This window comes from Ailuropoda melanoleuca, chromosome 3 (genome assembly GCF_002007445.2).
Source record: "Ailuropoda melanoleuca isolate Jingjing chromosome 3, ASM200744v2, whole genome shotgun sequence".
Classification (NCBI taxonomy): Eukaryota; Metazoa; Chordata; class Mammalia; order Carnivora; family Ursidae; genus Ailuropoda; species Ailuropoda melanoleuca.
This window is the reverse complement of record NC_048220.1, coordinates 12,971,400-12,996,536: the sequence shown is the minus strand read 5'-3', so window position 1 is coordinate 12,996,536 and position 25,137 is coordinate 12,971,400. Positions and strand designations below refer to the sequence as shown.

At 45.9% G+C, this 25,137-nt stretch overlaps 2 protein-coding genes across 2 annotated transcripts in view; both read right to left on the bottom strand.

Annotated features, from left to right (window-relative positions):
- Positions 1-9,579: 9,579 nt before the first annotated feature.
- LOC100471434 (zinc finger protein 474) overlaps positions 9,580-25,137 on the bottom strand; it is a 32,199-nt gene continuing 16,641 nt past the window's right edge. Inside the window, exons 2-3 of the mRNA XM_019799380.2 lie at positions 23,287-23,467; positions 9,580-11,642 (exon numbers count right to left, since the gene is read on the bottom strand). Of these exons, the coding sequence (XP_019654939.1) occupies positions 11,491-11,642; positions 23,287-23,467 (333 nt within the window). The 3' untranslated portion in view covers positions 9,580-11,490. The remainder of the gene's footprint in view (positions 11,643-23,286; positions 23,468-25,137) is intronic.
- The window catches only part of LOC105234362 (zinc finger protein 474), a 55,620-nt gene continuing 53,862 nt past the window's right edge, over positions 23,380-25,137 (bottom strand). Inside the window, exon 4 of the transcript XR_004623992.1 lies at positions 23,380-23,467. The gene's annotated coding sequence lies outside the window, so the exon portion shown is untranslated. The remainder of the gene's footprint in view (positions 23,468-25,137) is intronic.

Sequence of the window (25,137 nt, the reverse complement as noted above, 5' to 3'; positions counted from 1 at the left end):
ATGCTTGATTCTAGAATTCATCTAGAAGAAGAAAGTAAAGAGACCTGGCAAAACTGTGGAAAAGAAGGAGGTCTTTGCCAGATGACATCAGAATATACTGGAAAGATACAGTTTGTAATCAGCGTGATAATGTTGCAGAGATAGCAAAGTGGATCAGTAAAGCAGAATGGTACATCAAAAATGGTCACATTTATAGATGGGATCAGATAATAAATGATACTGGAACGCTTCCTTGAAGAAAAAAGTTAGAGCCCTACTATATACCATAGAATCATGAAATTGCAGGGGATTCAAGGGCCAAATGAAAAAACTAAATATTGTTAGAAGAAACCAAAGAGTCAGGGCACCTGGCCCGCTCAGTCGCTAGAGCATGTGACTCTGGATCTCAGGGGAGCTCAAGCCCCGAGTTGGGCATGGTGCCTACTTTAAAAAAAGACGAAGAAGAAATTTAAGAGTCTGTGTAGTCTTGGGGCAGGGGGAGTGGAAAGGGCTTTTAAGCTTGACATCATACTCAGAAAGCGTAAGTCTAACATACTTGACCACATTCAGATGTTCAACTGCTTCCTGAAAAGATGTCTTTCTTCCAGATGCAGTGTTGCCTACCCTGGGTTTTAAGGGAGGCCCACAAAGCTCCCTTTAACCTCCCACCACACTTTACACTACGGTGCAGAAAGGAAAGGACTGAGCTCCAAGTACCCCTAAACCTAAGCGGGGCCCCATGTGCTCTGGGTCAGACCCACCTTTTCCTGACCCACACAACAGTAAGTGGTCTTGAACACTGCCTCCCTCCATGTATCCCTCCTTAATTCGAAGTGGAAACAGTCATTCCCTAAAATACCATAAGTACTCATCTTGTTGGGAATTATATCCATTTACATGACACACTTTATCCAGAAATTCAGGCTTTCCAGGGCCTCATGGAGACTCTTATCCATGGACAGATCTGGCTATTCCCTAGTCCTGCTTTCCCCAAACTCGCACATATCCATGATTCCCATAAATAATTTGTGGAATCTAGTGCAAAATGAAAAGGTGGGGCCCCAGGTCCAAAAATGAGTAGGAATTTTATAATGGTAACAATGTGCTCGTCCCCAAACCCTTTCTTTATTGCCTCTTGTTATCAGCAGAATGTAACCTCAATTTCTTCTCTATTTTTAAAAATATTTTATTTATTTATTTGTCAGAGAGAGAAAGAAGAGTAGGAGCACAAGCAGGGGGAGCAGCAGGCAGAGGGAGAAGCAGGCTCCCTGCTGAGCAAAGAGCCTGATGTCCATCCTAGGACTCTGGGATCATGACCGGAGCCAAAGGCAGACGCTTAGCCAACTGAGCCACCCAGGCATCCCCTCAATTTCTTCTCTCAATGTTGAAAAGACTTCTTCTTCGTACCCTAACTCATTTTTGGCTGCCCCCTGAGGACACTGCCAGATTCCCATACCCTACACACTAAGGTGCCTGGGGATGGGGCAAGCATTCTCTTTATTCCCACCTGCTTTCCCTTTTAGAACTTTCTCTTCCTTTTTCAAAACTCCCATTTCTTTCAAACCCATGCTATCCATCCATATCACCTGTTACCTCTCCTTGTACTCCTATGCGTACCCTCCCCTTTGTCCAGCCAGCCAGGACACCGAATAGATGCCCCAAAAGTAGGTATTGAGAAAGTTGATCCACGATGTGTGCGTTTTGAAAACAAAACAAAACAAAACAAAACAAAAAACCGGGAAGAATACAAAGTCAACTTGCCAACTGCATAAGAGCCGGCCCAGTTTAAGCAAAGCGCCCGTACTGCCGGAATCACTCAGCAGATCTGGCTATTTGCATTCTATATTCTGTTGTAAGTTTTGTCAGAGAACCAGCCAAGACGTGGCCTGTTGTGAAGCCAAGTTGATATTTATACCCTAAATATTTACGATTTCTTTGAAAAGTTGGCAAGGGGACAAGATGAAGGAGTCACTCGATATGACTTCAGCAGTAAATTCACGTCCCTTTTATAGGTTTGCTGCTAGAGTAAGCAAGAACCAAGAAGCCCGCCAGCCTGGCCAAGCCTGTACCGCACGGTCAGGATTTCTACGATCATTGCTTCCAAATGCTGCCCTCTCCTGGCCATAGTGCTTACTGGTGGAGCCGTGCGACGGAGCTGGCTTGGGGACGCAGATGGGACAGACAAGGATACTGCGCGGGAATGACAAGCACGAGACAAATGTGGGAACAAAATGGGAAAGGTACATCTACAGCCCACCTAACCTTGATGTTCACTGACTCCGCGTGTCTCCCCCTTCTTCTTGTCCAACGTCCCCCTGAATTAAAACAGGCAAGTCTTACAACTCATCCAACTTGCTTTAGCACCTACCACAAGCTGAGGGCTTGGAAGAGTGAAGGCATCTTTGTCAGGGCCCCTCTTGTCCCTCGCACTCGAATCCCACACGCACGCTTTACCCTGCTTCCTCTGTTCCTCTGACTTGCTGTGCATGTCGCTTTCCCCAAAACCTCCACACACAGCACACCTGCTCTTGGACCCGAGGTGAGCCCTTTTCCCTCATTGCTAAAAGGTATATGGAATTGCTTCGCCACTTGCTGAATCTGGGTTCCCGTCTCTCTAGAAAATTCCACATTGGCTTGGATGCCTGGGTGGCTCAGTCAGTTAAGCATCTGCCTTCTGCTCAGGTCATGACCCCAGGGTCCTGGGATTGAGTCCTGCATGGGCTCCTTGCTCGGCAGGGAGCCTGCTTCTCCTTCTGCCTGTTTGTCTCTCTCTCTCTCTGACAAATAAAGATAATATTTTTTTAAAGTTCCACATTGGTGATAGAAGATGGGAAGGAAACATGTTTAAAAAAAGAAGAAAAATAGCTACTTTAACCAGGGCAAGTAACTAAAACTTGTGCTTTGATAACGTCTTTTATAGTTGATCCCACAGTCAAAAGGCTCTGTGCTCGTCTCCATCATGGTTAACGTCATTTACCAGCACATAGGCTGCAGATCTCCCCAGCATGTTTCGCTTTACAGGACGTCTAGGAAATGCTGATGGGGTCCCGCACACTAGTGTTAACCCCCAAGGCTGCTCACAGCCAGAGGTGACCCCCACCAGGCAGACAGCCTGGGGGGACAAAGCGATTAATGTGTTAGTTAGCAGGCCAATAATGGGCACACTGGTTAGGAAGCTGTGGTCCAGAAAACACACCAGATGAAGGCAAAGTCCCTTGCCTTATCAAGTTATCAGGAAATCCTGTGGCTAAACCCCGAGGTCTAACAAGGAAAAACAAAGCCAGTTTGAATGCAAACAAAACATATGAAGCTCGGCCATTCTTAGGGCGGCCCACGGTTCCTGCGGTTCCTTTCCTGGGTGTGCTTCAGTGCCCCCGCCGCCTCTACCTAGTCATTCCCTCAGGGCCAGCTGCGACGTCCCTCTGCTATGAGGTCTTCCAACCACGTCACCTCCCCTGTCTGCTTGGGCTGCAGGACTCAGAGCCTGTCCGCCACCATTTGGCACCACGACACGAGGTCTGGGGTTGCTCATGGACGTTTCCTTGGAGCGTGTTTAATCCTCTACCCACGTTCTCTGACCTTTCAGGGTTGCATACTCCTTTGCAGGCCAAATTAACCAAGATCTGAGTCCTCAATAGACGACGTCAGGAATCGCCGTCCTCCCAGCTGACGGTACTGAGGCTGAGCGGAGAGCCGCACCTGTCTTGGCGCATGCGCGTAACTGCTGCTGCGCATGCTCCGTGCAGGCTCCTGCGTTTCCTCGCTCTGTGTGTCCAGGTGCAGACCTCGGCTTCCCCCTTAGTTTACAGATCTAGCCTCCACCCCAGCACGGCCAACAATAAGGCAGCGTGAAGGCTCGAGGATACACAATAAGAATGGCAATGAGTGCAAGGAATCTTTACACCCTAGTAACAAGGATCACTGCTCCCACATCCAGCAACCGTCTCCCAGCCCAGCGTACAGAGTCCCCTACTTCTTGTCTCTCACCTCCTTCTGTCCTGTGGACATGTTGCTATGGTGTCAGTCCCTCCTCATATAAGTGGGGGTCCCCCTGGACCCAATTCTGAGTCCAAAACTTCAATTTCGTTTTTGTCCAGCGCTGGCCCTGGAGGATGAAATATAATAGGAATTCCCCAAAGTTGGAGCTCTGTCCGCTCTAACGGTGGCCATTCCCATCCCCATGCCTTCACAAACCTGTTTCTCTCTTCTTTGTGGCAACCACCTGTCTGAGACCAAAGCCAGAGCTAAGCTTTGTATATTAAAAATGCCCCTTAAAGAGTCTCTTCAAACAATAAGCAAAAAGAATTTCCTTCCAATATTAAATGATGCTGCTAGTGTTCCTGACATGTGCCTATGACCGAAATTTTTTATTTACTTATTTTTTAAATTAAGCAGGCTCCCTGCCCAACGTGGGGCTTGAACTCGCAACCCCAAGATGCAGAGTCGCATGCTTTACTGACTGAGGCAGCCAGGCACTCCCTACTGAAGTTTTTTAAACTTTCACCTATTTTGCCAAACGTATCTGCCTCGATGGCAAAAAACAATGCCTTGTTTTCCTGGGTTTGTGGCCAAATATTGTCCATTTTCCACAAAGGGAAAGTGGTCCCTCACAAGAAGCCAGAAATAGATTTATGTTAGAGCAGCATGGCAGAGACTACTTCCTCTAGGTGTCTGTCTACCTCGCGTTCCTGCTGCCACAGTGAGCACAAGGCCCAGCCTCCCTTGCACTTGGTTCCGCCCTGTGGCTGAGAGGCAGCCAGTGGATGTGAGCGGAATGGTGAACGTTTCTTTCCAGGTCTGATCCTGCAAAAGTGGCAAATAGCTAACTCCATGCTATTTTCTCCTTGTGACTGGGTGGACAGGAGTGGCTGTCCCAGGGCAACTTTTGAGTGGTCCACGCTGAAAATTGAACACTTCATCAGCTTGGGGCCCTGAGTGATTTCGTGAAGAAGGGAGACCTCCCCCCCTTCTTTTAAAGCAAGAAATAAACTTTGGCATTATTTCAGCCATCATGTTTTGGCTCTAGCACCTCAGTTAGCCTCCTCTTAACACAAGCAATATATGGATATCTCAGAGATGCCCCTACTGAGATGTGCAGTTAGCAGAGGTCTTCATGGTATGAGGGGGGACACTTATGGTCAAGGAGAGCAATGCCCCCCCCCAAGCCTTCTTGACTTCCATCCCAACATTCTGTCTGAAATCCCACCACACAGATTTCATTACTTTGGATAAAGACATAATATCCTTAGGACGCTTCTCTTTAAAAAAAAATTGTATCACCTTATGTTAACTACACTGCAAGTAAAATAAATTTTTAAAAAACTACATCACCTGAAGGAGACAGCACATAAAACCATTCCCTTTCATTACCCCTTTGCAGAGATGACTTTCTCAAATTTCTTTGAGAAACATCTAGTGAAAATTTGAGGAAGGGACGCAGGCTGTGAAATGTCAACAAGCGGATGGTTGAAGGAGAGCTAGAGGGACATCTGGAGCATGGAGCTCTTGGGTTTTTGCTGCAATGGACACGGAAGCCTGGGCAGCAGTGGGTGGGATGTGGGACCATAAATAAGATCCTGGAGAAACCTTGAGAACCAGAAGGTTCAAAGAAGGGAGAGGAAGGCATTGAAAAAAAATCTCTTGCTCAATAATTTGGCTGAATATCTATCTTGACATCAGTTGTCCACCTTTTCCCTGTATTTTAAGTGAGGGTTTTGGTGGCCCCACCCACTTTTAAGACCTGCCCACGGCCCCCCAGGAGAGCCCTGTGGAAAGTCATCAGCAAACTTTGGGATTTGTTCAAACATAACCATATGTGCCCTTTCAGGGTTTGGATGTTTTGACTATTTTTTACTCACTACCTTCCTTAGAGATTCTTCTAACAATAGCTACCATTTCAGATCATGAAGTTATTTTTCTGTCTGCGGCTCATGGAAAGGACAGACAGGTGGGCAGGGCAAGGCCATTGGGGTCATCGGCACTGAAAGTCAATGACCTAATAATTCAGTGGCATCTGTCCATGTAGGATTAGTTTTAAAACAACTGTGTGCATGTGACAATTGGTTTTGTGGTTCAAAGTATTAACAGAACATTAAAATTAACAGTGATGAAACAGAATATTAAAAATTTGCGTCCAGAAGGTGACATGTTGTGAAACAGCTGTGTATTCGGGAGTGGCAAATCTTGGAGCCAGTTTCCTTGGGCAATCTGCCCTGACCAAATTTGGCTGTGTTCTCCTCTCATGGAGGCCAGCCGTGGAGGTGGCCAGCATCCCTCACGGATGTGGCCGCTGTAGCTCTGGTCCATAGAGAGTTTCATTGGTCCTAACCTAGACCACCTAGATGTTTCTATTCATTGTCAGTCACTGCCAAAACAAATCAAGGCAAACTTACTGGCTTGGGTAGCACACATTTGTTTTCTTACAGCTCTTTTGGTCAGGAGTTCAACCCTGGATTCACCAGATAAAAACACGTGGTGGGCAGGGCGGCATTTCTTCCTGCAGGCTCCAGGGGAGAATCCGTTTCCCTGCTCACTGAGGTTGGGGACAAAATCCAGGAATGTGTGGTTATAGGACTGAGGTTCCAGTTTCCTTGCTGGCTGTTAGCTGGGGCCACTCTTAGCCCCAGCAGGCATCTTCCTGGTCCTTACGGAGTTGCCTACATTTCTGCCGGCAGTAGGTGATGGATCCTTCTTATGCTACCATCTCTCTGACCCCCCCTTTCCCTTCTTATTCCATTTTTCAGGACTGATGCAGTTAAGATAGCCCCCACACACACCAGATAATGTGAGATCATCTCCCCACCTCAAGGTCTACAACCTTAATCCCATCTGCGAAGTCTCTTGTATCGTGTAAGGTAACATATTCAGGAGGCTTGGGGACTGGGCATCCACAATGTTGGGGGAATGTTGTTTTGCCTAGCACACTCTCAACTAAGAATCATCTGAAGACCCTTGGCTTGTAGGTGATGAATGTATTTCAGTGATAGGACCTGGTCCCATAATGCCTAGGTCAGTTTTCAGTCTTTTTTTTTTTTTTCTTATCACATTTGAAGTTGAAGTTGATATCCACGGCAGGCTTAATCTCACGATCCCATAAGCAGAACTGACAGGCATCATCAGACGTACCCTGGAATCCTATGCTCTCAACAGCAAATCTCTGCCACTCCGACCTCCTCTTTTGTGCCAAAAATGAGTAGCTAAAATTTAAACCATTCAAGTTCGACCCCAGTGCCATGTCAAGAAGAGAAATACCTGGGTGTAGAGACCATGAGACTTCATCATACTCTTCCTATGAGTTGTGTTTATCTAAGTATTTTTATAACAAAATGTAAGCAGAACTAAGCATAAAGGTGTACATCTTTTTTTTTTAAGATTTTTTTATTTATTTATTCGACAGAGATAGAGACAGCCAGCGAGAGAGGGAACACAAGCAGGGGGAGTGGGAGAGGAAGAAGCAGGCTCATAGTGGAGGAACCTGATGTGGGGCTCGATCCCATAACGCCGGGATCACGCCCTGAGCCAAAGGCAGACGCTTAACCGCTGTGCCACCCAGGTGCCCCAAAGGTGTACATCTTTTAAGTGTTTTTCCTGGTATATATTCTCTCCACACCTCCCTGTTTGTCCCTGGAAGCTTGAGTGCTTCTCGAAGGAGTCTGTTTCCTCCAAATGCAGGAAAACATCATGTCTCGTGTCTAGTCACAGTGCTCGCAGAGAGCGGGGAGCACCAGCGGGAGGGGTGCTCCGTTTCACAGGGGCCGGACGGTGAGTCACTAGGAAAGTAATGAATGATAAAGGAAGGTGGACAGTTGCCACAGGAAAGCAAGGATCCTTCAGAATGGGGGAAGGAGAGGGGCTGAACTTTCAGCCACACGGACCGGTTCAGGCAGGGGTGTAAAGAAGAAACGCTACTAGTGTCAGAAGGGGACAAATACAGAAAGACCCAGGGCTGTTTTCAGGAGGTAGGAGACACTGGATATCTGCTCTCTCTCTCTCGCCTGCTCCACAACTGAATCTGCTCGTGCAAAGCCATAGCAGCTTCTTGTTCCATGAAGACACTTGGGTCAGGATTCCCCAAGCCAAAGCAGTGTCATCTGGGAGCCAGCCCTGAGACCCCGGTTGGAAATACTTGTCTGTTGGAAAATATTCTGAGGAGGCTGCCTGAGGAGTCCTCGTAATGGAGCTCTTAACAGATTTCCACGCAGACTCACACTAGGACGTTCTTCCTCTCCACACCCCTACTAGGACATGCTTATTTGGTCCCCAGTGTTCCCTGCTGATAGGACATCCCCTGCAACTGTGATGTGAATTAAACATGCAAATGAGCATCCAGAAATGCTGGAACTCTTCCCTTTAGCTTTCACTACAGGGGATTTTTCTTTTTCTTTTTCTTTTCTTCTTCTTTTTTTTTTTTTTTTTGCAATTTCTAAACTTTTATTTATTATTTACTTAAATTCCATTAATTAACATATAGTGTTACTCGTTTCAGAGGTAGTTTCGCGATTCGTCAGTTGCGTATAATACCCAGTGCTCATTACATCACGCGCCCTCCTTAATGCCCATCCCCCACCGTCCTCCCCGCACCCCCCAGAGGAGAGTCTATGGAAGTTTGCAGCACCAGTGAACAGAGCAGTGAGGGCAGTGCAGTGCTGCCCACACCTCTAGTTATCACGCATCCCAAGACCGATGACTGCCTGGCCGGGAGAAGCGTAAGCCAGGAGCTCCCGGTACCTTCATCTAGTGTCTGCTCGTCGTCATCTAGGAGAGCAACTACGGGGTTCACAGCAGGGTTCAAATTCATAGCTCATGGAGGTGCCAACTCCTGCTAAAGAAATTATTTTCTTTTCACGGTACGAATATCTGCACGGAAGTGAATTAACTGGGAGGAGGGCTATTGGCAGAGAACAGGCGAGCTCCTCCCTGCCCGCGCGGAGGTTCTGACGACTCGCATTTGCCGACAGACAGGAACTCTTGGCTNCAAAAAAAAAAAAAGAATGATTAGAGCAACACTCTTAACCTAACCTCTTATAATACAGAGATGTGTGAGTAAAANACCTTCATCTAGTGTCTGCTCGTCGTCATCTAGGAGAGCAACTACGGGGTTCACAGCAGGGTTCAAATTCATAGCTCATGGAGGTGCCAACTCCTGCTAAAGAAATTATTTTCTTTTCACGGTACGAATATCTGCACGGAAGTGAATTAACTGGGAGGAGGGCTATTGGCAGAGAACAGGCGAGCTCCTCCCTGCCCGCGCGGAGGTTCTGACGACTCGCATTTGCCGACAGACAGGAACTCTTGGCTTGCTGTCCTTACGACTGAGCTTGCTGTGCCTGTAATTCCACGGAACACTCGCAGGCCAGCGGAGGGGCAGCTGCAGGGGGACTCTCTCCCCGCTGTCCCTGCGATATGTGTCCAGGCGACTCACGGTTCCCTGGGGAAGTGACAATTCCTGCAAGAGCTGGTCATTTCCCACTTCCAGAGCTCACAGACCTCTTCATGCCTACAGACGGAGTAGCTGGTTTGGATTTTTTTTTTTTTTTTTTTTTTTTTGTCATACTTTGAAAGGAACGGGTATCAGAATGTCTTCTTTGGACCCTGAGTGGCAACCCATTTCCAAGTTGAGGCCAGCATTTTCACTTTATTTCCCCGCTGGACCGCCGAGCATCAGCAGAGGGCAGAGTGGCTTTTGAAAGACAGGGCTGTTTAAAATTGGGTTTTCACCTACTCAGTTTGAGAGAAACCCTGACCAGTGGGCAAACTACAAGCATGCTAAGATTCCCATTTGCCTTAGTTACTGAACACTGGATTAAAAAAGAAAATCACATTTGGCAGGTCATTTGTTCGCATAGTTCATTGAGTTAATGACGAAATGTAGCATACAGAGTGCACTGGGTAAAAGTGGGAGTTTGGGACTCCGGGAGTGGCGAGTTTGCTTCCCTATTCCCTCCCTCGATTCAAGCCCAGTGTGACCTTGAGTTAGCTTGTTACCTATTTAAATATGTTTCCTCAGATGTAAGATAAAGATAACCTCTCCTTGTAGGCTGATGGGAGATTTATACACACGGCAGTCTAGGGAGCTCGAAGCACAGTGTCTATGCTAACTCCGGTATTGGATGTTGTCATCTTTGCTAATGAAATCAAAGAACTAAACCATCAATGGGGTATGAGATGCTATGTCTTTCTCAAGAGGATAATCTTCTTTGAGGGTAGCTAAAGACTATTTTAAAAGTTAATGTCTTCTTCCTTTGGAACAGACCAAAAAAAAAAAAAGAATGATTAGAGCAACACTCTTAACCTAACCTCTTATAATACAGAGATGTGTGAGTAAAAAATTAGGTCCAATAAATTTGCTTGTGTAATTTGGAGCTGACTGTGCTGTGTTAGGTCATGAATTCAAGGTCTGCAGCAACCCAGTGGATCCAGGATGGCTCTGAACTTCAGCCATAAAACGAACAAAGACCTCAAGCAAAACTGCTGGGAGTACAGGCAAAGCAGCGCCGTCCAGGGGAGCAGAATTTCCTGGGCAGAGCACCTTCCTGACCCTGGCCTCCTCCCAGGAGAGCCTCGCCTCTATGAATGCACATTCAAGGTCTAAAATACAGGGCAGTTTTCACAAGCCATTGCCTGGGCAATGGGCGGGGAGGCACAGAACTTGCTGGCAGGCTTTTCGATCTCAACAATAAAACACCTATGAGCCCCTATGAGGCCATAGAGAACCCTCTGCACTTCTCCTATAGAAGGAAAGAGCTAACCTCCACCCATTTGATGAATCGCGCTGTAGCAATCTTCTGACATACGAGGCTGGCACCAGTTCTGAAACCTCTGTAGCATTTCCCGCTCTCGGTAAGGGAGTAGGAGTTAGACATGGTTCTAGTGCCTTAACTCCTTAGCTCTTTTGGAAAAGTCTTTGCCGTGCAATGATTTTATAGAGACGAGAAGATTCCCAATCAATAACTCAATTAACAGCGTTTCTCTGGGTCAGAGGAAACAGGGAGTGGCACATTATTTCAGAAAGCACAGGGTGGGAAGGAATATAGTTTTTCTTGAGACCAAGGAGTTGCCTGAAATTGCCACCTGAAACCTCCTTTCCCTGAATAATATTAGTCCTAATTGTGAAAATCAAAATGTTGCTCAGGAAAAGAGAATGGAAGAAAAACAGCAACAGTTGGCTCTGAAATTTCCTGGAGACAAAAATGCCAGCCCTGATGAGGGGCAGCCCTCTTGTAATTCTGCCCAACGGAGTGTGAGCGCCCCCCACCCCCACCCCGCTTTGTCTGCGCACATGCGCGCAGCTGCTCTGTAAAGGCAGAGCGTAGGCCCACCACGTCACGGTCATGGTCATGCTCCTGCCACCAGACCTCCCCACCCCCAGCTGGCTTCCCGCGCTAGACAACCTTGAGCGGTTTCCAGTGTTTCTTGTTTCCTCTCCTTACCCCCTTTTCCTCCTTTCCTCCATATCCCGAACTCTCTCAAAAGAATCTAAGTCCTGTAACACTTGTACTGGGAGAGAGGGCTTTACTTGGCGGCTTTTGGTTTACAGGATCGTTGGTGAACAATCAGTCTGTCTGGCAGGAAGGTACGCCCACAAATATTACAGGGAACCAACTGGCTCAGGGCGCTGGTCCAAGCGGCTTCATTTAAGGCATCGAGATCATAGAAACCTTTGGCTGGAAAGTTAAAGGGGAAAAAAGAGAAAGAAAAAAAAAAGGAACAAAAAGGAAAGAAAAGAAAAAGAAAAATGGTAAAACGGATCAGTTTTTATTCTGGAGAACCATACTCTACTTTTTATGGAAAATATTTTCAGGAAATACCTGTTGACTGAGGCTTTTAAACAAATCATACTACTTTTGCCAAAAAAAAAAAAAAAAAAANTTGCCAACTGCATAAGAGCCGGCCCAGTTTAAGCAAAGCGCCCGTACTGCCGGAATCACTCAGCAGATCTGGCTATTTGCATTCTATATTCTGTGTAAGTTTTGTCAGAGAACCAGCCAAGACGTGGCCTGTTGTGAAGCCAAGTTGATATTTATACCCTAAATATTTACGATTTCTTTGAAAAGTTGGCAAGGGGACAAGATGAAGGAGTCACTCGATATGACTTCAGCAGTAAATTCACGTCCCTTTTATAGGTTTGCTGCTAGAGTAAGCAAGAACCAAGAAGCCCGCCAGCCTGGCCAAGCCTGTACCGCACGGTCAGGATTTCTACGATCATTGCTTCCAAATGCTGCCCTCTCCTGGCCATAGTGCTTACTGGTGGAGCCGTGCGACGGAGCTGGCTTGGGGACGCAGATGGGACAGACAAGGATACTGCGCGGGAATGACAAGCACGAGACAAATGTGGGAACAAAATGGGAAAGGTACATCTACAGCCCACCTAACCTTGATGTTCACTGACTCCGCGTGTCTCCCCCTTCTTCTTGTCCAACGTCCCCCTGAATTAAAACAGGCAAGTCTTACAACTCATCCAACTTGCTTTAGCACCTACCACAAGCTGAGGGCTTGGAAGAGTGAAGGCATCTTTGTCAGGGCCCCTCTTGTCCCTCGCACTCGAATCCCACACGCACGCTTTACCCTGCTTCCTCTGTTCCTCTGACTTGCTGTGCATGTCGCTTTCCCCAAAACCTCCACACACAGCACACCTGCTCTTGGACCCGAGGTGAGCCCTTTTCCCTCATTGCTAAAAGGTATATGGAATTGCTTCGCCACTTGCTGAATCTGGGTTCCCGTCTCTCTAGAAAATTCCACATTGGCTTGGATGCCTGGGTGGCTCAGTCAGTTAAGCATCTGCCTTCTGCTCAGGTCATGACCCCAGGGTCCTGGGATTGAGTCCTGCATGGGCTCCTTGCTCGGCAGGGAGCCTGCTTCTCCTTCTGCCTGTTTGTCTCTCTCTCTCTCTGACAAATAAAGATAATATTTTTTTAAAGTTCCACATTGGTGATAGAAGATGGGAAGGAAACATGTTTAAAAAAAGAAGAAAAATAGCTACTTTAACCAGGGCAAGTAACTAAAACTTGTGCTTTGATAACGTCTTTTATAGTTGATCCCACAGTCAAAAGGCTCTGTGCTCGTCTCCATCATGGTTAACGTCATTTACCAGCACATAGGCTGCAGATCTCCCCAGCATGTTTCGCTTTACAGGACGTCTAGGAAATGCTGATGGGGTCCCGCACACTAGTGTTAACCCCCAAGGCTGCTCACAGCCAGAGGTGACCCCCACCAGGCAGACAGCCTGGGGGGACAAAGCGATTAATGTGTTAGTTAGCAGGCCAATAATGGGCACACTGGTTAGGAAGCTGTGGTCCAGAAAACACACCAGATGAAGGCAAAGTCCCTTGCCTTATCAAGTTATCAGGAAATCCTGTGGCTAAACCCCGAGGTCTAACAAGGAAAAACAAAGCCAGTTTGAATGCAAACAAAACATATGAAGCTCGGCCATTCTTAGGGCGGCCCACGGTTCCTGCGGTTCCTTTCCTGGGTGTGCTTCAGTGCCCCCGCCGCCTCTACCTAGTCATTCCCTCAGGGCCAGCTGCGACGTCCCTCTGCTATGAGGTCTTCCAACCACGTCACCTCCCCTGTCTGCTTGGGCTGCAGGACTCAGAGCCTGTCCGCCACCATTTGGCACCACGACACGAGGTCTGGGGTTGCTCATGGACGTTTCCTTGGAGCGTGTTTAATCCTCTACCCACGTTCTCTGACCTTTCAGGGTTGCATACTCCTTTGCAGGCCAAATTAACCAAGATCTGAGTCCTCAATAGACGACGTCAGGAATCGCCGTCCTCCCAGCTGACGGTACTGAGGCTGAGCGGAGAGCCGCACCTGTCTTGGCGCATGCGCGTAACTGCTGCTGCGCATGCTCCGTGCAGGCTCCTGCGTTTCCTCGCTCTGTGTGTCCAGGTGCAGACCTCGGCTTCCCCCTTAGTTTACAGATCTAGCCTCCACCCCAGCACGGCCAACAATAAGGCAGCGTGAAGGCTCGAGGATACACAATAAGAATGGCAATGAGTGCAAGGAATCTTTACACCCTAGTAACAAGGATCACTGCTCCCACATCCAGCAACCGTCTCCCAGCCCAGCGTACAGAGTCCCCTACTTCTTGTCTCTCACCTCCTTCTGTCCTGTGGACATGTTGCTATGGTGTCAGTCCCTCCTCATATAAGTGGGGGTCCCCCTGGACCCAATTCTGAGTCCAAAACTTCAATTTCGTTTTTGTCCAGCGCTGGCCCTGGAGGATGAAATATAATAGGAATTCCCCAAAGTTGGAGCTCTGTCCGCTCTAACGGTGGCCATTCCCATCCCCATGCCTTCACAAACCTGTTTCTCTCTTCTTTGTGGCAACCACCTGTCTGAGACCAAAGCCAGAGCTAAGCTTTGTATATTAAAAATGCCCCTTAAAGAGTCTCTTCAAACAATAAGCAAAAAGAATTTCCTTCCAATATTAAATGATGCTGCTAGTGTTCCTGACATGTGCCTATGACCGAAATTTTTTATTTACTTATTTTTTAAATTAAGCAGGCTCCCTGCCCAACGTGGGGCTTGAACTCGCAACCCCAAGATGCAGAGTCGCATGCTTTACTGACTGAGGCAGCCAGGCACTCCCTACTGAAGTTTTTTAAACTTTCACCTATTTTGCCAAACGTATCTGCCTCGATGGCAAAAAACAATGCCTTGTTTTCCTGGGTTTGTGGCCAAATATTGTCCATTTTCCACAAAGGGAAAGTGGTCCCTCACAAGAAGCCAGAAATAGATTTATGTTAGAGCAGCATGGCAGAGACTACTTCCTCTAGGTGTCTGTCTACCTCGCGTTCCTGCTGCCACAGTGAGCACAAGGCCCAGCCTCCCTTGCACTTGGTTCCGCCCTGTGGCTGAGAGGCAGCCAGTGGATGTGAGCGGAATGGTGAACGTTTCTTTCCAGGTCTGATCCTGCAAAAGTGGCAAATAGCTAACTCCATGCTATTTTCTCCTTGTGACTGGGTGGACAGGAGTGGCTGTCCCAGGGCAACTTTTGAGTGGTCCACGCTGAAAATTGAACACTTCATCAGCTTGGGGCCCTGAGTGATTTCGTGAAGAAGGGAGACCTCCCCCCCTTCTTTTAAAGCAAGAAATAAACTTTGGCATTATTTCAGCCATCATGTTTTGGCTCTAGCACCTCAGTTAGCCTCCTCTTAACACAAGCAATATATGGATATCTCAGAGATGCCCCTACTGAGATGTGCAGTTAGCAGAGGTCTTCATGGTATGAGGGGGGACACTTATGGTCAAGGAGAGCAATGCCCCCCCCCAAGCCTTCTTGACTTCCATCCCAACATTCTGTCTGAAATCCCACCACACAGATTTCATTACTTTGGATAAAGACATAATATCCTTAGGACGCTTCTCTTTAAAAAAAAATTGTATCACCTTATGTTAACTACACTGCAAGTAAAATAAATTTTTAAAAAACTACATCACCTGAAGGAGACAGCACATAAAACCATTCCCTTTCATTACCCCTTTGCAGAGATGACTTTCTCAAATTTCTTTGAGAAACATCTAGTGAAAATTTGAGGAAGGGACGCAGGCTGTGAAATGTCAACAAGCGGATGGTTGAAGGAGAGCTAGAGGGACATCTGGAGCATGGAGCTCTTGGGTTTTTGCTGCAATGGACACGGAAGCCTGGGCAGCAGTGGGTGGGATGTGGGACCATAAATAAGATCCTGGAGAAACCTTGAGAACCAGAAGGTTCAAAGAAGGGAGAGGAAGGCATTGAAAAAAAATCTCTTGCTCAATAATTTGGCTGAATATCTATCTTGACATCAGTTGTCCACCTTTTCCCTGTATTTTAAGTGAGGGTTTTGGTGGCCCCACCCACTTTTAAGACCTGCCCACGGCCCCCCAGGAGAGCCCTGTGGAAAGTCATCAGCAAACTTTGGGATTTGTTCAAACATAACCATATGTGCCCTTTCAGGGTTTGGATGTTTTGACTATTTTTTACTCACTACCTTCCTTAGAGATTCTTCTAATAATAGCTACCATTTCAGATCATGAAGTTATTTTTCTGTCTGCGGCTCATGGAAAGGACAGACAGGTGGGCAGGGCAAGGCCATTGGGGTCATCGGCACTGAAAGTCAATGACCTAATAATTCAGTGGCATCTGTCCATGTAGGATTAGTTTTAAAACAACTGTGTGCATGTGACAATTGGTTTTGTGGTTCAAAGTATTAACAGAACATTAAAATTAACAGTGATGAAACAGAATATTAAAAATTTGCGTCCAGAAGGTGACATGTTGTGAAACAGCTGTGTATTCGGGAGTGGCAAATCTTGGAGCCAGTTTCCTTGGGCAATCTGCCCTGACCAAATTTGGCTGTGTTCTCCTCTCATGGAGGCCAGCCGTGGAGGTGGCCAGCATCCCTCACGGATGTGGCCGCTGTAGCTCTGGTCCATAGAGAGTTTCATTGGTCCTAACCTAGACCACCTAGATGTTTCTATTCATTGTCAGTCACTGCCAAAACAAATCAAGGCAAACTTACTGGCTTGGGTAGCACACATTTGTTTTCTTACAGCTCTTTTGGTCAGGAGTTCAACCCTGGATTCACCAGATAAAAACACGTGGTGGGCAGGGCGGCATTTCTTCCTGCAGGCTCCAGGGGAGAATCCGTTTCCCTGCTCACTGAGGTTGGGGACAAAATCCAGGAATGTGTGGTTATAGGACTGAGGTTCCAGTTTCCTTGCTGGCTGTTAGCTGGGGCCACTCTTAGCCCCAGCAGGCATCTTCCTGGTCCTTACGGAGTTGCCTACATTTCTGCCGGCAGTAGGTGATGGATCCTTCTTATGCTACCATCTCTCTGACCCCCCCTTTCCCTTCTTATTCCATTTTTCAGGACTGATGCAGTTAAGATAGCCCCCACACACACCAGATAATGTGAGATCATCTCCCCACCTCAAGGTCTACAACCTTAATCCCATCTGCGAAGTCTCTTGTATCGTGTAAGGTAACATATTCAGGAGGCTTGGGGACTGGGCATCCACAATGTTGGGGGAATGTTGTTTTGCCTAGCACACTCTCAACTAAGAATCATCTGAAGACCCTTGGCTTGTAGGTGATGAATGTATTTCAGTGATAGGACCTGGTCCCATAATGCCTAGGTCAGTTTTCAGTCTTTTTTTTTTTTTTTTCTTATCACATTTGAAGTTGAAGTTGATATCCACGGCGGGCTTAATCTCACGATCCCATAAGCAGAACTGACAGGCATCATCAGACGTACCCTGGAATCCTATGCTCTCAACAGCAAATCTCTGCCACTCCGACCTCCTCTTTTGTGCCAAAAATGAGTAGCTAAAATTTAAACCATTCAAGTTCGACCCCAGTGCCATGTCAAGAAGAGAAATACCTGGGTGTAGAGACCATGAGACTTCATCATACTCTTCCTATGAGTTGTGTTTATCTAAGTATTTTTATAACAAAATGTAAGCAGAACTAAGCATAAAGGTGTACATCTTTTAAGTGTTTTTCCTGGTATATATTCTCTCTACACCTCCCTGTTTGTCCCTGGAAGCTTGAGTGCTTCTCGAAGGAGTCTGTTTCCTCCAAATGCAGGAAAACATCATGTCTCGTGTCTAGTCACAGTGCTCACAGAGAGCGGGGAGCACCAGCGGGAGGGGTGCTCCGTTTCACAGGGGCCGGACGGTGAGTCACTAGGAAAGTAATGAATGATAAAGGAAGGTGGACAGTTGCCACAGGAAAGCAAGGATCCTTCAGAATGGGGGAAGGAGAGGGGCTGAACTTTCAGCCACACGGACCGGTTCAGGCAGGGGTGTAAAGAAGAAACGCTACTAGTGTCAGAAGGGGACAAATACAGAAAGACCCAGGGCTGTTTTCAGGAGGTAGGAGACACTGGATATCTGCTCTCTCTCTCTCGCCTGCTCCACAACTGAATCTGCTCGTGCAAAGCCATAGCAGCTTCTTGTTCCATGAAGACACTTGGGTCAGGATTCCCCAAGCCAAAGCAGTGTCATCTGGGAGCCAGCCCTGAGACCCCGGTTGGAAATACTTGTCTGTTGGAAAATATTCTGAGGAGGCTGCCTGAGGAGTCCTCGTAATGGAGCTCTTAACAGATTTCCACGCAGACTCACACTAGGACGTTCTTCCTCTCCACACCCCTACTAGGACATGCTTATTTGGTCCCCAGTGTTCCCTGCTGATAGGACATCCCCTGCAACTGTGATGTGAATTAAACATGCAAATGAGCATCCAGAAATGCTGGAACTCTTCCCTTTAGCTTTCACTACAGGGGATTTTTCTTTTTCTTTTTCTTTTCTTCTTCTTTTTTTTTTTTTTTTTGCAATTTCTAAACTTTTATTTATTATTTACTTAAATTCCATTAATTAACATATAGTGTTACTCGTTTCAGAGGTAGTTTCGCGATTCATCAGTTGCGTATAATACCCAGTGCTCATTACATCACGCGCCCTCCTTAATGCCCATCCCCCACCGTCCTCCCCGCACCCCCCAGAGGAGAGTCTAATGGAAGTTTGCAGCACCAGTGAACAGAGCAGTGAGGGCAGTGCAGTGCTGCCCACGCCTCTAGTTATCACGCATCCCAAGACCGATGACTGCCTGGCCGGGAGAAGCGTAAGCCAGGAGCTCCCGGTACCTTCATCTAGTGTCTGCTCGTCGTCATCTAGGAGAGCATCTACGGGGATCACAGCAGGGTTCAAATTCATAGCTCATGGAGGTGCCAACTCCTGCTAAAGAAATTATTTTCTTTTCACGGTACGAATATCTGCACGGAAGTGAATTAACTGGGAGGAGGGCTATATTGGCAGAGAACAGGCGAGCTCCTCCCTGCCCGCGCGGAGGTTCTGACGACTCGCATTTGCCGACAGACAGGAACTCTTGGCTTGCTGTCCTTACGACTGAGCTTGCTGTGCCTGTAATTCCACGGAACACTCGCAGGCCAGCGGAGGGGCAGCTGCAGGGGGACTCTCTCCCCGCTGTCCCTGCGATATGTGTCCAGGCGACTCACGGTTCCCTGGGGAAGTGACAATTCCTGCAAGAGCTGGTCATTTCCCACTTCCAGAGCTCACAGACCTCTTCATGCCTACAGACGGAGTAGCTGGTTTGGATTTTTTTTTTTTTTTTTTTTTTTTGGTCATACTTTGAAAGGAACGGGTATCAGAATGTCTTCTTTGGACCCTGAGTGGCAACCCATTTCCAAGTTGAGGCCAGCATTTTCACTTTATTTCCCCGCTGGACCGCCGAGCATCAGCAGAGGGCAGAGTGGCTTTTGAAAGACAGGGCTGTTTAAAATTGGGTTTTCACCTACTCAGTTTGAGAGAAACCCTGACCAGTGGGCAAACTACAAGCATGCTAAGATTCCCATTTGCCTTAGTTACTGAACACTGGATTAAAAAAGAAAATCACATTTGGCAGGTCATTTGTTCGCATAGTTCATTGAGTTAATGACGAAATGTAGCATACAGAGTGCACTGGGTAAAAGTGGGAGTTTGGGACTCCGGGAGTGGCGAGTTTGCTTCCCTATTCCCTCCCTCGATTCAAGCCCAGTGTGACCTTGAGTTAGCTTGTTACCTATTTAAATATGTTTCCTCAGATGTAAGATAAAGATAACCTCTCCTTGTAGGCTGATGGGAGATTTATACACACGGCAGTCTAGGGAGCTCGAAGCACAGTGTCTATGCTAACTCCGGTATTGGATGTTGTCATCTTTGCTAATGAAATCAAAGAACTAAACCATCAATGGGGTATGAGATGCTATGTCTTTCTCAAGAGGATAATCTTCTTTGAGGGTAGCTAAAGACTATTTTAAAAGTTAATGTCTTCTTCCTTTGGAACAGACCAAAAAAAAAAAAAGAATGATTAGAGCAACACTCTTAACCTAACCTCTTATAATACAGAGATGTGTGAGTAAAAAATTAGGTCCAATAAATTTGCTTGTGTAATTTGGAGCTGACTGTGCTGTGTTAGGTCATGAATTCAAGGTCTGCAGCAACCCAGTGGATCCAGGATGGCTCTGAACTTCAGCCATAAAACGAACAAAGACCTCAAGCAAAACTGCTGGGAGTACAGGCAAAGCAGCGCCGTCCAGGGGAGCAGAATTTCCTGGGCAGAGCACCTTCCTGACCCTGGCCTCCTCCCAGGAGAGCCTCGCCTCTATGAATGCACATTCAAGGTCTAAAATACAGGGCAGTTTTCACAAGCCATTGCCTGGGCAATGGGCGGGGAGGCACAGAACTTGCTGGCAGGCTTTTCGATCTCAACAATAAAACACCTATGAGCCCCTATGAGGCCATAGAGAACCCTCTGCACTTCTCCTATAGAAGGAAAGAGCTAACCTCCACCCATTTGATGAATCGCGCTGTAGCAATCTTCTGACATACGAGGCTGGCACCAGTTCTGAAACCTCTGTAGCATTTCCCGCTCTCGGTAAGGGAGTAGGAGTTAGACATGGTTCTAGTGCCTTAACTCCTTAGCTCTTTTGGAAAAGTCTTTGCCGTGCAATGATTTTATAGAGACGAGAAGATTCCCAATCAATAACTCAATTAACAGCGTTTCTCTGGGTCAGAGGAAACAGGGAGTGGCACATTATTTCAGAAAGCACAGGGTGGGAAGGAATATAGTTTTTCTTGAGACCAAGGAGTTGCCTGAAATTGCCACCTGAAACCTCCTTTNCTCTTTTCACTCCCTGGATTTTAAAAAGGGGAAGACATTGTTTTATGTGTTATGATATGCTTTCTCCACTAATTATTAACATCTTTGCTTACACATTATTATCTTGCAAATACAACTTTTGGCCTTCTTTCAATTGACTCTAAATATAAACTTACAAAGGGAAAAGAACGTGCATTTGTGTTTTCCTCTTCTGTAATCCTTCAGTGGAATGTTCTGAAAGGCCAAAACTGACAGTTGAGGGTGAATTTAGGATGAATGATATCCTAAAAATGTATCATCTCTTCATGGCCATAAACTTGGAGATTCTTTAAATAATTAAAGCGAAGAATGCAAACAGAATAGTTAATCTGACGAAAAGAAGTGTCTTTAAGAAAACAACCCAAACATCTGAGAGATGTATAATCTTCATTGGCAGAGCATAGGAAAAAAGGCATATGGCTTTATTTTAGAAAAACAGTGTGAGATTTAGCTTTAATAAACCTTATTTAAATATAATGGCTTTAGTACATTAAATTGACTGTGTCTTCGAATTGCCCAAAACAGGCCCCCCTAAGTGTAGCCAGGCACTCAAACATAAATTGCATACTTTTCTTTTTATCATTTTCACAGCAAATATTTCTTCATTAAAGCCCAGGCAATTCTCCTATGACTTCTTCCTAATGGTTCACACAAGCATAGCAAACTTTAGATTCCCATCCTGCTACTTCCTCATGTTCTTTATTTTACTCTACGGGAAACTGAACCCTAGCACAACCTCGTTTTTCTCCTTTGGACAAACCCGGTATCACTTTCCATGCAGGATACGAATGTGTATTTTGAGAGCTTTAAAAGCTATTGAAAAAGGAACGGCGTGGACTTTCTCCCTACTCAGACGATGTAATATGGATTCAAAAATTCCAGAGTATTCATTGACTCTCACTGGGGATGATTGAATCATCACATAGCTAAAAGTTTTTGAGCAGGGCTTTGACTTTGGATCTGGAGGAAGGGTTGTTTGGACTCCGTGACCACAGTAAGTCTGTGGGGTAGAAGTGGGAATGGGAATTCTGCCTCGAGATGAAGGATGCCTTCAGAAACAAAAACAGCATGGTGCCCAGAGGAAGACTACAGGAAAGTACAGTGATGGGGCCTACCATTTCCACCTGTGGCCAGTAACAGACTAATGGACCCTCCAGGGCCTTCAAACCAGTCATTTCTCTCTCCTCTTCTAGACTCGTGATCCTTATGCTCAGGGAGAGAAGGTGATTAAGTCAGAAGTGAAGAAAACAGACTTTTGACACCACAGAGAATTTCTAGGAAGAGAGTTTCAATGAGGTAAACCACGTCTTTGTGGGCAAATTTCAATGGATGGATGTGTTCATCTTGAGCTCTTTTCCCACCTAAATGATGAGTCTTCCTGCTCTTGGCAAAGGCTGTGAATAGTCAGATTCTAGCGGGCTCTAGAACTTTATCATGACAGTCTAGATTCTACTCTGTGGGTTGTTAGAGAACTCTCTTGGGTCACATTTCTGACAAGAGTGCTTTGGGACAGATCTATACTAAATGACTGGGAGGTACCCTCCAGTTAGGCCAATCTACAGTTACAGAAGGAGGATTAATGAATTGAATGAAAGTTTCCTAAAACCAAGAATGATTTTCCTTTGAGGGGATCCTCTGAGAAAGTGACGATGGTAGAAATAAGTTGAGCAAGTCTTAGTTGGCCAGGCAAACGTTCTCTGAACTACTTTGTTCTAGCCCCAAATGAGCAAGCAAAGATTCCGTAAGGAGGCCACACACAGCAGTTTATGGGGTTTCATTGGGTTTGCGTGGTGCTTTACAAAATATTAATTGTAAAATTCAAAAGATCTGGGCATTGCATATTGATTTCTGGATTTCCTTTTGTGTTATTGAAAAATATGGCCACACTGGGGTACATTTCCTAATGGTAACAGCAGGAAGCAGGTAGCAGTGGCTTCCTTTAGGGAATGGGTATTTTCCCACTCCCCATGGTCCCCACTCTCCCTTTTGTCACACATGGACCGATTTATGCAGTTTTGCACCCTGGCTGGTGGCCCCTGCAAACTGTGAGTCCGGCACCCTGCTCTGTGAACACTAAGACATACTCATATTTGAAAACATGTCTCCACGTGCCCTCCAAGATTTTTTAAGCTTCGTGTTTTTTGAGTATTCAGTTTGATAATATATGAAAGTAACTTTGGGGAAATACAGGGAATGCCAGTGGGTCTCTCTCCTTGTGGTTTTGACAATAGTGTCGTTATGTCTTAGCATCTGAGGCCCTTCGGTGAGGCATTCTAGAACTGTTTTTCCTGTTTAGTTATAATCAAGACAGTAAATGTTGCTGATTTCAGTTGTTTGAATAAGTAAGAAAGGAATACCTCTCCTAAGTTCAGAAAGAAAAAGTCTCCCTTACACACTCAAGACTTTTGTTTTCTTTTTCTCCCTTTCTTTCTCTTTCTCTTTCTCTTTCTCTTTCTCTTTCTCTTTCTCTTTCTCTCTCTCTCTCTCTCTTTCTCTTTCTCTTTCTCTTTCTCTTTCTCTTCTCTTTCTCTTTTTCTTTCTCTCTTTCTCTTTCCCTTCCTTCCTTCCTTCCTTCCTTCCTTCCTTCCTTCCTTCCTTCCTTCCTTTCTTCTTTTTCAAAAACTTACCGGTAATGGTCCTGACTTCTGGTTTTCTAGGTTCTGATCTCCTTAACTCTTTAGGTAACATGTTGTTTTCATTATGCCACTTTTTCAGACATTGTGGTTCATGGATGGCGATAGATTTTGTTCCATATTCACGACCACAAATGTAGCAGATAACTGTTGGTGGCCGCCTTATCATTGTTGGCTACAAGTAATAAAAATATGTTAGATAATTTTCAGGTGTAGAAATGATACTTTAAAATTATAATACATTCACATTAGCTAGACAATCACATTTTTTAAAAATTCCAACCATTCAGGTAAATTGAACTTTTTTTGGCAATTAAGAAAATAAACCACATCATCTGAAGTGTTGGGATGGGTTTGGGAGGATGACAGAAAGTAAAGAAGGGCTGACCAGAATTCTATAAATTGGTACTTTCTAAAATGTGTTTTCTCATTTAATAATTTTTGATTACTTATCTTCTGGCCATTCTCCATACTGGGAGACTATGGAAATAAATCAGGTATGAATCATCTTTTCAGTAACATCAGGCTCTAGTATGCCAGTATTCCTGAGAAGTCAAGTCACAAGTGTTGTTGGAGAGTCTAGAAGGGACACTGTGTACTGACCCACATTCCCTTACCTGAACAACTTCCTGTGATGCCAGGCCTTTTCTGACCTGAAGCAGGCCCCACCCACAGGCAGGGCGGCTGATCAATCACTAGTGGGATTTGGTCGATAATAGCCCCTTCAGAACGGCTGATTCCATGCGGTGTCCCAAGAGCCCCTGGTGGGATTGCACCTCAGCTGCTCATTCACACACTATGTAGACTTCCTTCTCTTCCCACTACTTTCCCGGGGTTTCCTGGGATCACCTGTCTAATAAACTACTTGAACTCAAATCTTTTTCCTAGCATTTGTTTCTGGGAGAACTAAATCTAAGGAAGAGTGAAGGATAAAATGGACAAGGAGTTTCAGTTTCTGTCCAGGGTATAGAAAGTTACAAGAAACATTGCTCCCACCTAAGCAATAAGAACAAGTCAGACGGCTTACGGAACCATATGTTTTTAGTCTGTTGGAGAATCAAAGTTGCAAGGTACATTAATGAGCTAGAAGGACTGCCTGAGTTTGACAGTGGATCAGTACAGCCAAAAGAATACCTCCCGTGCTGCAACTTACATGAATATGAGATGGCAGGTGTCTACCACAGAGAAAAGGCAGGACAGCTGAATGTGAACCCTACTGAAGTGTAGGCATGCGGTAAGTATCTACATAAGCCCTCCCACCCACCAGGGGCTGGAAGGGGGGCGCACAGTGGCAGTCCAACAATGCAGAGAGGCAGGAGCATTGAGAGAAACTCTCACCAATTCAAGAATGCAGGTCCTGCCTTAATGTGAAGGTAGAGCTGGAAAATTAGGCCTCGCACTGGGTACCAGCTAAGAACAAACTACTGTTGATGGAGGGGTGGAAATTAAGGAAGGAGGGGTGGTAGGAAGGATCCCTCCGTGTTGCGTGCATGAAGGGTCCACAGCAGCCTAAAGGTGCAGTAGGAGAACAGGGAAGAGCCTTGTGGCTCCAGGCTTTATACTAAGTACAAGGCAGGGGTGGCTTACTACCATGGGAGTTTAAACCCTGTAGTGCACTGAACTTACCCAAAGCGAGGACTAAACATTGGAAATAGATTGTCATAGAATTCAATTTTTCTTAAACTAATTTTTTAAGCACAGAATGTTATATATTGATGATACAACATTTAATCTCTATAATAATCACAAACCACAAACACATGCAAAGAGGCAGAACTAAAAATTCAACATGCGACATAGAATATATATATATATATATTTATATATATATAATATATATATATA